Source organism: Populus alba, chromosome 2, assembly GCF_005239225.2.
Source record: "Populus alba chromosome 2, ASM523922v2, whole genome shotgun sequence".
Taxonomy (NCBI): Eukaryota; Viridiplantae; Streptophyta; class Magnoliopsida; order Malpighiales; family Salicaceae; genus Populus; species Populus alba.
Window position 1 is genome coordinate 16,842,902 of NC_133285.1, and position 14,446 is coordinate 16,857,347.

The following is a 14,446-nucleotide window of genomic DNA, read 5'->3' on the forward strand; positions in this document are numbered from 1 at the left end:
CATTAATATAGGCATAATGACATTTACATTACAAGTATTGTATAAAAAAAGCTATATTTAATAAGCAATTACATTATTAAGAGTAATCATGTCGAGACATAATTATTAAAAAAATTATCATAAAAAATAAACTGTGATTTTTATAAAATATAAGGTCCATTTTTTTTTTCAAATAATTACTAATTTTTAAATAAAAATAAAACATAAGGACTAAAATAATTTCTTGAAAATTATAGGAACTAAAATGAAACTTTGTCATAGCCTCCATTACATTATTAAAAGTTTTGTAACCAAATAAATGAAGGTAATAAATCATCCCATTACATTAAATTATTTTTTTTCATTCTATTATATATTTAATTACATTAAATCATACCAAATATACAGTTAAATATCAACAGATATAATTTGTTTTATTGACTTATAAAATGAGTATGTGTGTGGTCGGTAAAGATGCAAGTTTCTAATAAGATACGTGGATTTATATATATAATTTTCATTTTATACACACACAAACACTCATACACTAGATATTTAACCCGCACTTCACCATTGGTTTGATATATTTTTTTTTTCAATAAAATATTTTTTATATAAGCTAATAAAATATTTTTTATATAAGTTTTTTTGATGTATTTTTGTAGTTAAATTTTTTTAAGTAAAACTAAAAAACTTATACATACATGTATTCAAATAAATTGAGAACTATATGTAATAATAAAAACAAATCATAAATGATAACTTAAAAAAACTAGAAAAATTGAGAGACAGATATAAATTAAGATATTTAATCTCACAAAACATGATATTTACTTGATTGTGTTTACTAAATTTATTTATTAAAATAGTTTTTTTATTCAATCAAAATATAATAGAAATAGACACATGTTATATTGATTGAATAAAATAAAATGAAAAAAAAAATACTATGCAAGGTGCATATATTAAAAATACTATCTAAAAATATTTTTTTATTTTAAAAAATAAAGTTCATTTATACAAAAAATTTTAAAAAAATTATAGACAAATCAAAAAAATTTCATAAAAATTAAATGCATAACAAAAAAAATAATCTTCAATTAAAAAAGGCTTCTCTAAACAAAATAAAAGAGAGAATTGATATTAATCTAAATATAAATATTTTTTTTGAAAAAAAAATCATATAAAAGAAGCATCAATTTTTTTTTTTAAAATGAAACAAAAAAGAAAGGAAAAGTAAAGGCCAAGTGCTACTAGGTCTGCAAGTTAGGCCAGCCAGCCTAGCCTATTTGTTCGGGCTCCACACGTGAGACCTGCCTGGCAAGCCCACACAAATGAGCCCTTATTTTTTTTTTCATCTAGAGCGGACAAAATGTCGTTGATCCCAAATATTTGCGAGAAAAAAAAATTTAGACGATATGATGTTTGGTTTTGCCTAGTTTCTAGCCATTGTGGTGGCCGGAGAATCAAAGCTTAAGGTCTTTTTACTCTAAAATCTATTGTTCAACCTATTTTGACTCAAAACACCTAGAAAAAACCTTAGGAACCATGATAAACTCATTTATAGCATAAAAAACCAAAAAACCATCCCCAAAACCAAAATCTACCCAAAACCAACTCATGCTCAAATATGTTTTGTCAAAAATTTTAAAAGTAAAAAACATCTAATATGAATTTCCCTCATTAAATGAAACTATTTGAAATAAATATCAACTACCTATATTGGTGTCATGACATTTACATCGGAATTTAGTGACCTCTCTGTCCTCTCTCATCTAAAGACTATAATATAACAAAAATAAAATTTTGTCTCAAAATTGAGTTGAAAAAATATTAAGGTGCCAAAATTATATAATTTGTATTATTTTGAAAATATGAGGATAAAAGTATATTTTTCCTAAAATTTCTGACACTTCATCCATATTTGGTATAAAACAACTATACCTTGTTCTTTTAATTCTACAATTGAATAAGAAATCAAAAGCGATTGGCCTTTAATTAAGATTAAATCATCTAAAACTAAACTTTAAAGACCAAAATAAATTATTTAAAAAAAACAATAGGTTTACAATGTTTTTGTGTGTGAATAGTGTTAGGTCTACAGCTGAGATCCTAGATTTTCACATGTAAAGTTTTTATAAAGGCTCCCTAGTACATTTATATAGAAGGCAATTTAGAATACCGAACCTAAAACAATAATTAACTAAAACATTATAAGGTTTGGGTTCTTTATTGTAGCCACAGACTCAATTTATTATGGATTATTATAATAAAATTATATTTTTTTTTATCTTTGAATGGAAAAAAAAGAAGCCTTGAGATTGGGGACGCTTTGGTTTTTTCCACTTGCTCTCTGGTCATTAAAAGATTGGTAAGGGGTATCTAAGTTTTTTTCTTTTTTTTTTGTATAATAAAAATACTCTTTTACCTTCAAAATTAACAAAACTTAGAGTTGTTAAGTAAAAGGTTTTTTTTTACTTTTCATAAGCTTTTAAATAATAAAAATACTTTCTTAACCCCGGGATCAAGAAAATTGTTAGGTTGTTAAACATTGTTTTTTTTTTTTTCCATTATTCATGTGCAATAAAAGTACATTTAGGGTATTTTTTTTTTATTTTCACACGGGTTCTTTTTATAATTACCAGGCCATGGGTGAAGTCTTGGTATTTTCATATTGACTTTATTTTTCAAAAACCTAGGTCACGAGTTTTTCATGTCTTTATAGAACATAAGTTTTTTTCTTAAAATGTTTTGCTTGTGTTTTATTTTTAAGATATTATTATAATTCATCTATATTTTTTTTTATGCAAATAAACTTTATTTTTCAAAATAAAAAATATTATTTTTAAATAATATTTATGATGTTTCGGGATTGCGTAACATTTTTTTAGGACGTGAGTTTATTCGGCTAGTTTAATTTGTATTTATTTTTTAGATCACGAGTTTTTTTGTGTGTGGATTTATCTTTTATTGATTTAAATAAACAAATTCAGTTAACACATTATCGGGTGAATATTTTATTTTGTATAATTAAATATCTTGATCTACATACATATCTCAGTTTTTAAGATTTTTTTGGTTATTATTAATGGTTTTTTTTTGTTTATATACATAGATATTTATTGATTTATTTAATTATATATTTGCAAAATTTTCTTGATTTATATTTTGAGTTTTTTATATTAAAAACATATCAAAGTGGTCTGTATATTTAACATTTTTTTGAAAAAAAAAATGTATAACCCGCAGAAGAACACGATAGCTAATTTGTATATATTAACCGTCCATTAAATTGTCCAACTCCTAGCGCTATTTCTAGGGCAACCCCACCTTATCTCGAGCATGCGATGATGAAAGATGATAAAAAAGACGTGGTTGCTTTGTCATATTGAGTTCATGTGCTCCTCTTCAATCCAAAGGACCAACTTCCATGGTAATTAAGAAGAGAAAAGAAGAGGGAGCACTTGAGGTAGTGAACTAGTGGGGAAAGGACCAGCACCTGGGTTTGATTTTTTATTTTTATGTATGTCTGTTATTCTCGTAATGCCTTACTTGTTTACTAGATTTATAAAATGTTCAATGAATCCAAATATTAATCGTAGTGTGCATAAGCTGGTCCAAATATACCGGGTTATAAAAAAAATAAAAAGGAGAATCATGGACATCATGACAATAACCTCATTTGAAGCATAGTTATTAGAAACAACTCATGGTTAGTTTGTAGGTTAACTGGTAAATTTGAATATATTCAAAATTAATATTTTTCAGTTTTTCATTTATTTTAAATGAAATGGAATTATTTGGATAAAAAATTAAAAACAACATTTTAAATAAAAATAAAAAAGATTATTTTAATTGATCGACTAAATCATTTAAATTATAAATTAAATTGTTAGATCACCGAGTTTGATAAGATGATTATACTTTAAAATGATTTAAATGTGGCAAAATATGCCTTTTTCACCGACACAAATATGTAATCACCGTCACAAATTAACATTCCTTAAACAACAATTGGTGAAAAAAAAGTTATTTATTTGAGTACTATACTTTTCTCCTCCTGCTTTTTCGGTGATGAGAAAGGGAAATGTCATATTCACAATAAAGCTTCGGCATAAATGAAACATTTATTCTGGCATTGGCAATATGATTGGCTTTTCATTTCACATCCCCATGGACTCATATGGCATATATCTTCCCATCATCATTGTTTGAAATCCTTAGATTATTAGCTTGCATTACTTCAAATATAAAAAATTAACTTAAAAAAGAGGTTTAGGTATTGCTAGTATTTTTTTAATAAAAAAAATTTAAATCTTATAAAAATTAACTCGATGTAACCTGGCTACCTTAACAGATCTAAAGGTAACTTAAATGACTGATAAAAACATAATTTGAGTCAAAATAAATATTTAAGATAATTTTTTTTAATAAACACCGAAACCATAATATATTGAATTGATTATGGTAAATTTGGGTTAACCAATCCATGCGTATACCAAGTGATGAGATTATAATAACTCTAGAAGAAATAAATCAAAACAAATTATGAAACTCAATTTATAATAAATCCAATGTCGAATGATAAAACTAATTTTTTTTTAAAAAAATAACTAGAGTTAACTTGTCAAACCTGCGATTAAGGTCATGAGACCAAGATAACCCAATAGAAACTAAATTGAAACAATTTATAGGGCTCAATTCTCAATCAAATCAGTTTTGAAAGATGAAAGTGAAAAAATCAATTAAAAAAAGATAAAAAAACAACTTGAGTCAACCAATATTAACCTGCAAAACCTGTGACCTGGTAATGGGATGAGGATAACCTCATAGAAAATAGATCGAAATAAATCATGAAGTCTAATTCTCAATCAATTTAATGTTAAATGATAAAATTAAAAAAAAAGGTCAATCAGAAAAAAAAATACTCCAGTCAATCGAGTTAACTTGTTAAACCCGCAGTCCGAGTCATGAATCTAGGATAATTTCATAAAAAAGTAAATTGAAAAATTATGAAACCCAATCCTCAATAAACATAATGTTAAAGGATACAATTGAAAAAAAACATAAATTAGAAAAAAAAACACTATTCAAGTGAATAATGTTATATGAGGATTCTTAATAAACATAATGTTAATAGATGAAATTGAAAGAAAAAAACACAAATTAGAATAAAAAAGAATGAAAAAAACACTATTCAAGTGAATAGTACCATGTGAGGAGAGATACAAATGAAAAAAATTAATTAAAAAAAAAATGCTCAAGTCAACCGAGTTAACATGTTAAACACATAATTTAGGTTATGAATATAAGATAATCTCATAAAAAATAAATTGAAAAGAATTATAAAGTCCAATTCTCATTAAATATAATGTTAAAGAATAAAATTGAAATTGAAAAAAAAAATATAGAATAAAAAAAAAAAACAAAAAAAGGAAAAAAAAACACAATTTTTTAAGTAAATAATGTTATGTGAGGATTTTAATAAACATAATATTAAATAATAAAAATTAATATATATATATATATATATATATATATATATATCAGTTAAAAAAAACAAAAGAAGAAAGGATAAAGCATTATTCAAGAGAATAGTATTATATGAGGATCTTTAATAAATATAATATTAAAGGATAAAATTAAATTAAAAAAATACTATTTAAGATAAAAGTGTTATCCAACCAAAGGTAAAATAAAACCTTCTTGTTTTATTTATTTATTTATTAAAATATATAAAATAAATCCACTTATTAACTATATTCATATACGCATGTATATATATTTTTATAAGGGTACTTGTATAATTGATGTAAACCACGAACAACTTTATTCTAAGAGCCCTTAGAAATGGCTTTAAGAAACTCATTTAGTTACTATTAATTTCATCATATATTTTTATCTTTATATAAGTATGTTTGATATTATATTACACTTAATGGCATCAATTTAATAGTTTTTAAATAAAAAATAATTAAAAATATATCTTAAAAAAAAACTAACACAATATCAAATTAACACAAGTCTTAATTAAAGGAATTTCTCTAAATGAGTAGATATAAAAGATGTATGCCCTATTAATGTCATGTAAAGTGGTTTCATGAAAATTATTTTTTATATTTTTCTTGTGTTTGTTTAGTAATAAAAAAGTTGGTCAATTGAAAATATTTTTTAGTAAAAAAAAATTTACATTGGTTTTTAGCAAATTATTTTTTTTTTTATTTTGAGCGAAAAACACTTTTAAAAAGTTGTGAAAAGTTTTGAAATATCTTGATATTTGTTGATTATATCAAATTTGATATTTAATATTCTGATTGCTAATTTTTTTTATATTTGACCCTTAGAATTTAATTTAATTTAATTTTATTTTATATCAATTAGATCCTTATTTTTTTCATTCTTATTTATTTATTTTTTTATTATTTTTTTAATTGAAATTTTTTATTTATCATATTTAGTCCATATTCTTTTGATTGCTATTTATTTTATTTGAAATAATTTATAAAATTGTATTTTTTTTTTAATTTCATCATCTTTTAACTTCTTTTATCTATCAAATTTAGTCTTCATTATTTTGATTTTTATTTATTTTATTTAAAATTTATTTATAAAATCAGATTTTTTTTTCAATTTCATCCCCCTTAAACTTTTTACATGTAAAATTTAATTTTTATTTTTTTAATAAACTTGAAAAAAAATTAAAACAATAACAAATTATTTCCAGTTTATTTTTCATAATATAAACAACCAATAAAAAATATTTTTCAATTAATTTTTTTATAACATTATCAAAATTTAAAAAAAATATTTATTTTTTTAAAAAATCATTTCACATAAAAAATATATTTTTTTAAAAAAACTAATTTTCAACTAACAAACATTACCATAGTTTACCATGTGAGCGCGGGACTAACAACTCTTCGTATCCAGTTTTTTTTTTTTTTTTACTGTTTTAGAATGATTTCTACCAAAAAGTAGTGAAGAAGAACAGAACCCTCTTGCCGACATTTATGTGGTAGATATTCAGCTTCGTCTTTTCATGGCTTCTCTATTCTTAATGGAGAAAAAGAGATGATTAAAATATAAAATTATGTCTATTTTCATATTTTATTATGGTGTCTTATATTTTCTGCTTATATATTTATTTGTAAACTGAGTTTCTGATTTCAATATATACATATAGATATTGAGTCCATTTCCATAACGCAAAATATAAAAAAGAAATCAAATTCAAGTTCTACTGTTGCTTTCTTCGAAGATCCAAAAAGTATAGGATACTAATTATTTTCTTTTTAAGGGGATAAAAATAATTATTTAATGTTGTAAATAAATGAAAATATTTATTTGAGATGCATACTTAACTGTACTTTAGAAATAAAAAAAAACCGTGATAAAAAAAAAAAAAAAAGAAAAAAAGAAAAATACAAGTTTACCAATAAATTTTCTATAAATATTATTGCTATTATCGGTTTGTCAAATCAGCCTCAAAATTAAATAATTTTGAATTAATATTTTTTTTTTAAAAAAATGTTAGACTTAATATGCAACTAAGCTTTCCAAGTTTAACTGAATTATTCAGAGTTTAATTAAATTAAATTTTAAATCATTTTAAAATAAAACCAAACCTTAAACTAAGTTTTAAGCTTATAAAATATTGACTCCACCATCTTGACATGTTTAACGAAGTATGCTTTAAAAGGCATTAATATACATGTGGTAGATTGTTAGTCCTTTTTCAGGCAAATTAAATACCTTACAAAATTTAAAAACCTAATTACAGTAAGATGAGGATGGTTTGGTAATGGTTGTATGAGATTGTATTTCAAATAATATTTTTTAAAAATTAAATTTTTATATATTTAAATTATTTTGATATATTAATATCAAAAAATAATTTTTTAAAAGAATATTATTTTGATACATTCCTGAAAAAAACTTTTAAAAATTATTATTATTATATTTTTAAACACAAATTTATTGTAACCCGTTTGAAATTACATTATAAAATATATAAAATTCATTTATTTTACTTAAAATTTAATTTTTATGTTTTCAATTCTTTTAATATTAAAAAATTATTTTAATATATTTTTAAATAAAATATATTTTAAAAAATGAACTATTACTATTACCAGAGTCCCAGACAACTCTAACTATAAGAAGAGAGGCGGTTAGAAGGTCTCCTCACTTCTGTTCAACTTCCCTTGCTAGCAAAGCAGAGAAGAGCATTTCCATACTTTCTAGAGAGAGAAAAAACCTGGAGAGAGAAACAACACCATCAAACTCTCCTACAACTCCTACTACAAAGCTTAGGTAAGAGGATAGAGAAAGGAACAAAAACAAGAAGAAACAAGTTAAAAAAAAGGGAAAAACAGACCAGACCACCCCCTCTGGGTCTCTCTCTCTAACACACATTTTTCTGGTTCCAATCTTGGACAGAGCTCTCATTCATAGCTCTGGTACTCCTAAAAGAAATTCTAAGTACTTCTTGAGGGAGCTTTTATCTTCGTCTCCGTGGTTCGATTTATTTTCTTGCATATGGGGTTTGTTTTTGTTGAGATAGCTATTGGTTTGTGAATAGAAGGGAAGAATTGGAAACCTCAGATTGAAATAACAAGGAAAAGAAATGACTTTCAAGAGCAGGGGAGATCAGCAGTCTTATAAAAATGCTATCTCCCAAAAATGGACTCTTTCGTTATGCTTGGCTTGCTTCTGTTCGGGAATGCTCCTCGCCAATTGGTATGTTTAATTCTTCTTGTCCTTTTTTTTTTCTTCTAATTATTTTTTTCATCTGAAATCCCTGTTGGGGCAATCTTTGGAGAGGTTATTTTGATTGAATTTGATTAAGTTTCTGCCTTTTATGAAATGGGCACAAGCTGTTATTTCTTTTCAAATTCTAAGATCTCAGTTTTGATGATTGTTAATTGTGTGGATCGAAGGCTTGTTTTTGGTTGGTTTTGTGGAAAAATATGTTTTATTTTTCATCTAAAAAAATGGATTGACTTCTTTAAATTATCTGAATCTTAATATTTCACCATTTTTCGAGTTTGAATTTTCCATGCAATTTCTGGCTTTATTTTCTTGCTCAAGTGAGATAGATCTAATTATCCAATTTAGGATTTTGATGCATTGACTTTCTATTTTACTTTAATACTATTAGTGAGTGTCGGTATTTTGTTTTCTCAAACCTTTGTGGATTCATGTTTTGATAACAGGTCCCTCCTTATTCAAGAATTTCTCATACCCTTCTGCTCCCAATTCCTCCATCATCTAATAAATAATTAATCTTTGTCTTCATTACTGTTGTTCATAAGATTTTATTTCAGGTAGTAGTTTTAAAAGTGGTTTATTTGTTGGAAATCCATGTGCTACCTTTAAGAACTATCCCCGTTTTTATTTCTACCTGCTTCCACTTGGTTGTGTACTAGGGGAAGGAAGGTCACCGACATCTGCTATACTTTGCCATAAATTATTCTTTAATATCTGGTAGCTGGGACTGCTCTTTTTTGTTGGAGATGGTTAGCTAGAAATTCGTGATGAGATTTAGCAATCATTTCAATGATCCCCCATTGAATTTTCTCTTCCCTTTTCATATCTTCACATACGAGTATTTTCTTCAGTCTGGATGTGCCTCCAGGAATAATTTCATGGAGATGAAATCATCAGAGTTCCTGGTATCTGTTCAATGGTTGTATGTGCATTTGTGGTTCTGCAAGTAGCTTCAATCTTTATCTTATTTTGTATTAGTTTGTTTGCATCATTGCTTTTATTTGTTTCTGAATGATTAAAGAGATTGCAAATAATCATCAACAAGGTAACTTCTTGTTGGCACTTAAGATGCAATGGCATATTAATAAGGAAAAATGGTGGCAGGATGTGGAACGTTCCCGAGCCTAAAGGCATCAACCGAACAACTACGGTGGAAGCTGAAAAACTAAAGTTAGTTTCAGAGGGTTGCGGTGATGAAATTGTGGGTATCTTTATTTATGACATGATAAATTTCCATTCCCTTTTTATGTTTTTTTAATTAATGCTATACTCAGAGTGTTTCAAGCTCTTTACTTCATTTTTATATGTTACTCATCACCATTGTTGTTTGTAATCTGATTTAAATCCCTTTAGTTGCACCAGAAAGAAGTGAAGCGTGACTCTAAGGATATTATTGGGGAAGTTTATAAAACTCATAATGCCATTCAGTAAGTATAGCTTATGCCCAACAATTGTTCTACCTTCTGCTTACATGTCATAGTTGATTTGTGTGAAGGTATCCTCAAAAGCAAACTCTCTATCAAAAATTGAATGTAGGACATTAGACAAAACCATTTCAAATTTGGAGATGGAATTAGCGGCTGCTAGGGCAGCACAGGAGTCTATACTCAGTGGCTCTCCTTTGTCAGATGACGTAAAGAGGACTGGGTCATCTGGGAAAAGAAGATATTTGATGGTTATTGGTATTAATACAGCTTTTAGCAGCCGGAAAAGAAGAGATTCAGTTCGTGCTACGTGGATGCCACAAGGTTCGTTGAATTGTCCCCTGTTCTTTCCTTCATTAACTCTTATGCTATTTTAATTTCTGTGTGAAATCTCATTGTGACAAAAGGTTTTTTTTTCCTTAATGAAAAATAGGTGAAAAAAGGAAGAAACTGGAAGAAGAGAAGGGTATCATTGTTCGCTTTGTCATTGGTCATAGGTGGGCTGGCTTCTATTCTCTTAAATGATCTGGATAAGGGTGCATGTATTTCGTGATGGAGTATGTGGATCTTAGTTTTGAGTTGTTGAGTGGATGTTTTTGGCTGTAATGCGAGCATAAATTCATTTGCATAAATTCATTTTGAATATTTGCTCATCCATCCCGTGCTTAATGATCAACGCTACCCATGAAACAATTCAAATTTTAGTTATTAAGGCTGCACACACGAACTTTCCATTTGCTTTCTACAACCATTTGCTACAATGTAATTAATCCAATCTCTCTTGAGAATCCATAAGTATCCTGATGTCAGTTAAAGGCACTGAGAATCTGGAAGAGTAAGCTGCCGCATTGCAGTGATTACTAAGGCTTTTTTGGTGCATTTGTATTCCATAGAAATTAAATTTCTATTGCATTTTCAATAGCATTTCTTCACGAATCATTTCTGTTGTTTGCTGGGTTTGAAATGAGCTTATTAACCTAACATTGTTGCCTGAATAGTTGCATGCATGAGATGATCTTTGCATTTCCATGAAATGATTTTCAATTTTTTTTGACTGATGTAATTTCTTTAGTAACTTTTTTATACATGATGCATTTGTCTAAAATTAAACACTTGCAGCTCATTTCTGTCTCTTCTTCAATTGTAATTTGTACACGCTTGTTTTGGCAAAAGCTGAAATGTTCAATCTATCATATCATATAGCAGAATTTATTTTCCAAGAGGCACTCTACTATAGAAATATGTTTTTTTTAGTTCTGAAATATTATATATATGTTGGTGAAAACAATCAAATCTTATGAATTAAACCTGTGCTTTCTGAATGCATGATCTGTTAACAATTTCTATTCATGACAACTAATAGCTTTGACGGTGCTAGATCACTTAAAATATTTTTATGCTTTCTAGTGCAACATCAGGAGGCATTTTGGACAGAGCCATTGAAGCAGAGGACAAAAAACATGGAGATTTCTTGAGACTGGTAAGGCTTTTGTTTCCTAATCTTCTATTGCGCTGCCCTACTTGCTCATTTCTAAAGAAAAACTACTTAGTATACTCAGGAAAAGAAAAATCTAAGTCTAAGAGCTCACATATTTGTGCTGCTATGATCCGAGCAGGACCATGTTGAAGGGTATCTTGAGTTGTCAGCCAAGACAAAGATATATTTTGCTACTGCTGTCACTTCGTGGGATGCAGATTTCTATGTCAAAGTTGATGATGATGTCCATGTAAATATAGGTAGATCAATATATAATGTGCAATGATTCCATTGTTAGTGATTTATAATCATCTGAAGATGTTTAATGAGTTATTCTTTTCCTATTTCAGGAAAGAAATTGATGGGAAAAGTTTTTAGATTATTATAAATTTTTATGTATTTAAATGTCACCATCTGAAGAATTTAGGTTCTTTCATAGCCTCTAGGATCAATGTGACAATCAACACAAGTTTATCTTAGTGGTTTTATCCATACAAGTAAATTGCTGTTCCTACTTTCTAATAATTTGTTTTAAGTCCATTTCTTGCTACTTGGTGCAGCAACACTCGGAGAAACTCTAGTTAGACACCGAAAGAAACCACGTGTATATATTGGATGCATGAAATCTGGTCCTGTCCTTAATCAAAAGTAAGTGAAATTGTCTTGAATTTTCTGTCAGGAGTTTTTTAAAAGAAATCATCATCTAGATTTTTAACTAGTCACTTTTTTGAACAGGGGTGTGAGATACCATGAACCTGAGTATTGGAAATTTGGTGAGGCAGGAAATAAGTACTTCCGACATGCTACTGGACAGCTGTATGCTATTTCAAAAGATTTGGCCAAGTATATATCAATAAACCAGTAAGTTCTCTTTATTTGTAACATAAGAAAGATGGAAGTTTGTGCCTGGATCTAAATGCCCAACCTTTTCCTGTAGTTTCCTTACATCAATGATGGTTCTTGTGCAAATAATTATTTCAGGCATGTTCTGCACAAGTTTGCCAACGAGGATGTTTCGCTGGGGTCGTGGTTTATTGGACTTGATGCAGAGCACATTGATGATAGGAGACTATGCTGTGGCACTCCACCTGGTAAAGCTACATTTAACTTGAAATATTGAAAAGCTTTATTTAATTGAAGTACAAAGAAAAAGAGATTTTCTTGGACTGTATTAGACTAATATAATTTATAGATCCAGCAATTACTGTCTTGCTGAAGATACTGAGTGTTCCCATGTCATACATCAGTGGGGGGTGAGCCTCTATCACATCAATTTTTACACCTTGAAGGAGTACATTGCACACCAGAATGAACTGACTAAATATTGGATTGATGTGATTATTTGTTATTATTTATTATAAGGTTTGAAGAAGTTAACACTTACAGCATAGTATTTGTAAAAGTTGACACAAAACTAATAAGATTTGCCCGCACAAATCAACAATTTTGTCATGGATGGTGTGCAGCTGATTGATACTTCTGACCTAAAATTTAGAATTCTTATCATGATAATGATAATAATCCTACTGCTGAAATCACTATTCATATGAAAGTGCAATAACCTCATATGGCCTTTCCTGATCACATTTATTTCTGTTTCCTTCTGTTAGTTGCTATTTGCAAATATATAACAAATATAATTGCCACATTGGTTGTTGACCCATCCTTGAGCACATGGCTCCTAAACCTTAGTCTCTGAATTGTACCAGTAGAGTATGTTGCAAATTCTGATTATTTTTTCACAACTTGTTACCTCAGATTGCGAGTGGAAGGCCCAGGCCGGCAACATCTGTGTTGCATCATTTGATTGGAGCTGCAGCGGGATTTGCAGATCTGCCGATAGGATTAAGGAGGTCCATCGGCGGTGCGGGGAAGGTGAGAATGCTTTGTGGAGTGCAACTTTTTAGGAGATAGTGCTCTTCCAACCTCGGGAAGATGATACACTAAAGAATCAGGTGTTTTGAGTACTTTCTGTATTTTTTGTGAGTATAGAAACCATGCCATTATACGCCAATAGAGAGAGGGGGAGAAAATGGATGTACATTCACGCCCTTGCCCACATGTGTGTGTGAGAGAAGAGGCCCTGCTTTGCGGACTTCTCCATTTTAGTGAAGGAGAGAGTCTGCAATAGCGGCCAGAGAAGGCAAGAGGCTGTGGACCTGTCACCACCCCAACAATTCTTTGCCAAATTGTAGGTTACAATCCCACGGGCAATCAAGCACAATAATACAAGTTCCGGCGGTGGCTTTTCCAGCCCTCATTCGATTTTGAAGTGTTCTATATTCTGTTAACCCAATATCCATTGTAGAAACTCTGCATTGCATCAATTAGGAAATGCTTAAAGTTGGTTGATTTGATTATGAACTTACAAGCAATGCAGCAATAATGATTCTTCTTCTCTATTTTTTATGCAACTCCGAGAGAGAGAGAGGGAAAAGGTAAAGAGAGATGGAGCTCCTGAAACTGGAAGACATTATCAGCCAACGCTCGTAGTGGCATCCCTGTTGGAGCAGTTCTCATAATATATTAACTGTGCTCTCTCATAATATATTAACTGAAATTAATTTATTTCTTTGGACGAACTAAAAAACATGATCATGTAATCCTTAAAGGTAATCTATCTTGAATATTTAACATACAATACGAGGAACATATAAAAATTTTAAATGGGTTTAGTAGTCTAATTCTTAGACCTGTTAATGTGGAAAAATCAGATCCTATTCTCAGGTTTTTCTTTTGCCAAACTTCGTAGTAGGTTATCAAGGCTATAGTTCATCACTTTTATCTGTGGAGTAAT

The 14,446-nt window shown here is 28.4% G+C and overlaps 1 protein-coding gene across 2 annotated transcripts; it reads left to right on the forward strand.

Moving 5' to 3' along the window:
* Positions 1-8,155: 8,155 nt before the first annotated feature.
* LOC118042682 (probable beta-1,3-galactosyltransferase 2) lies at positions 8,156-14,009 on the forward strand. Of its 2 annotated transcripts, none has more exons than XM_035050401.2 (11): positions 8,156-8,718; positions 9,853-9,949; positions 10,102-10,175; positions 10,285-10,496; positions 10,606-10,669; positions 11,580-11,652; positions 11,789-11,909; positions 12,210-12,297; positions 12,385-12,510; positions 12,631-12,740; positions 13,408-14,009. In XM_035050401.2, exons 1-11 carry the CDS (start codon positions 8,606-8,608, stop codon positions 13,554-13,556), a joined length of 1,227 nt encoding a protein of 408 aa, XP_034906292.1. In that variant the 5' UTR covers positions 8,156-8,605; the 3' UTR covers positions 13,557-14,009. The 2 variants fall into 2 exon arrangements, with proteins under 2 accessions (XP_034906292.1, XP_034906293.1); XM_035050402.2 differs by having other exon boundaries at positions 10,111-10,175.
* Positions 14,010-14,446: the final 437 nt, after the last annotated feature.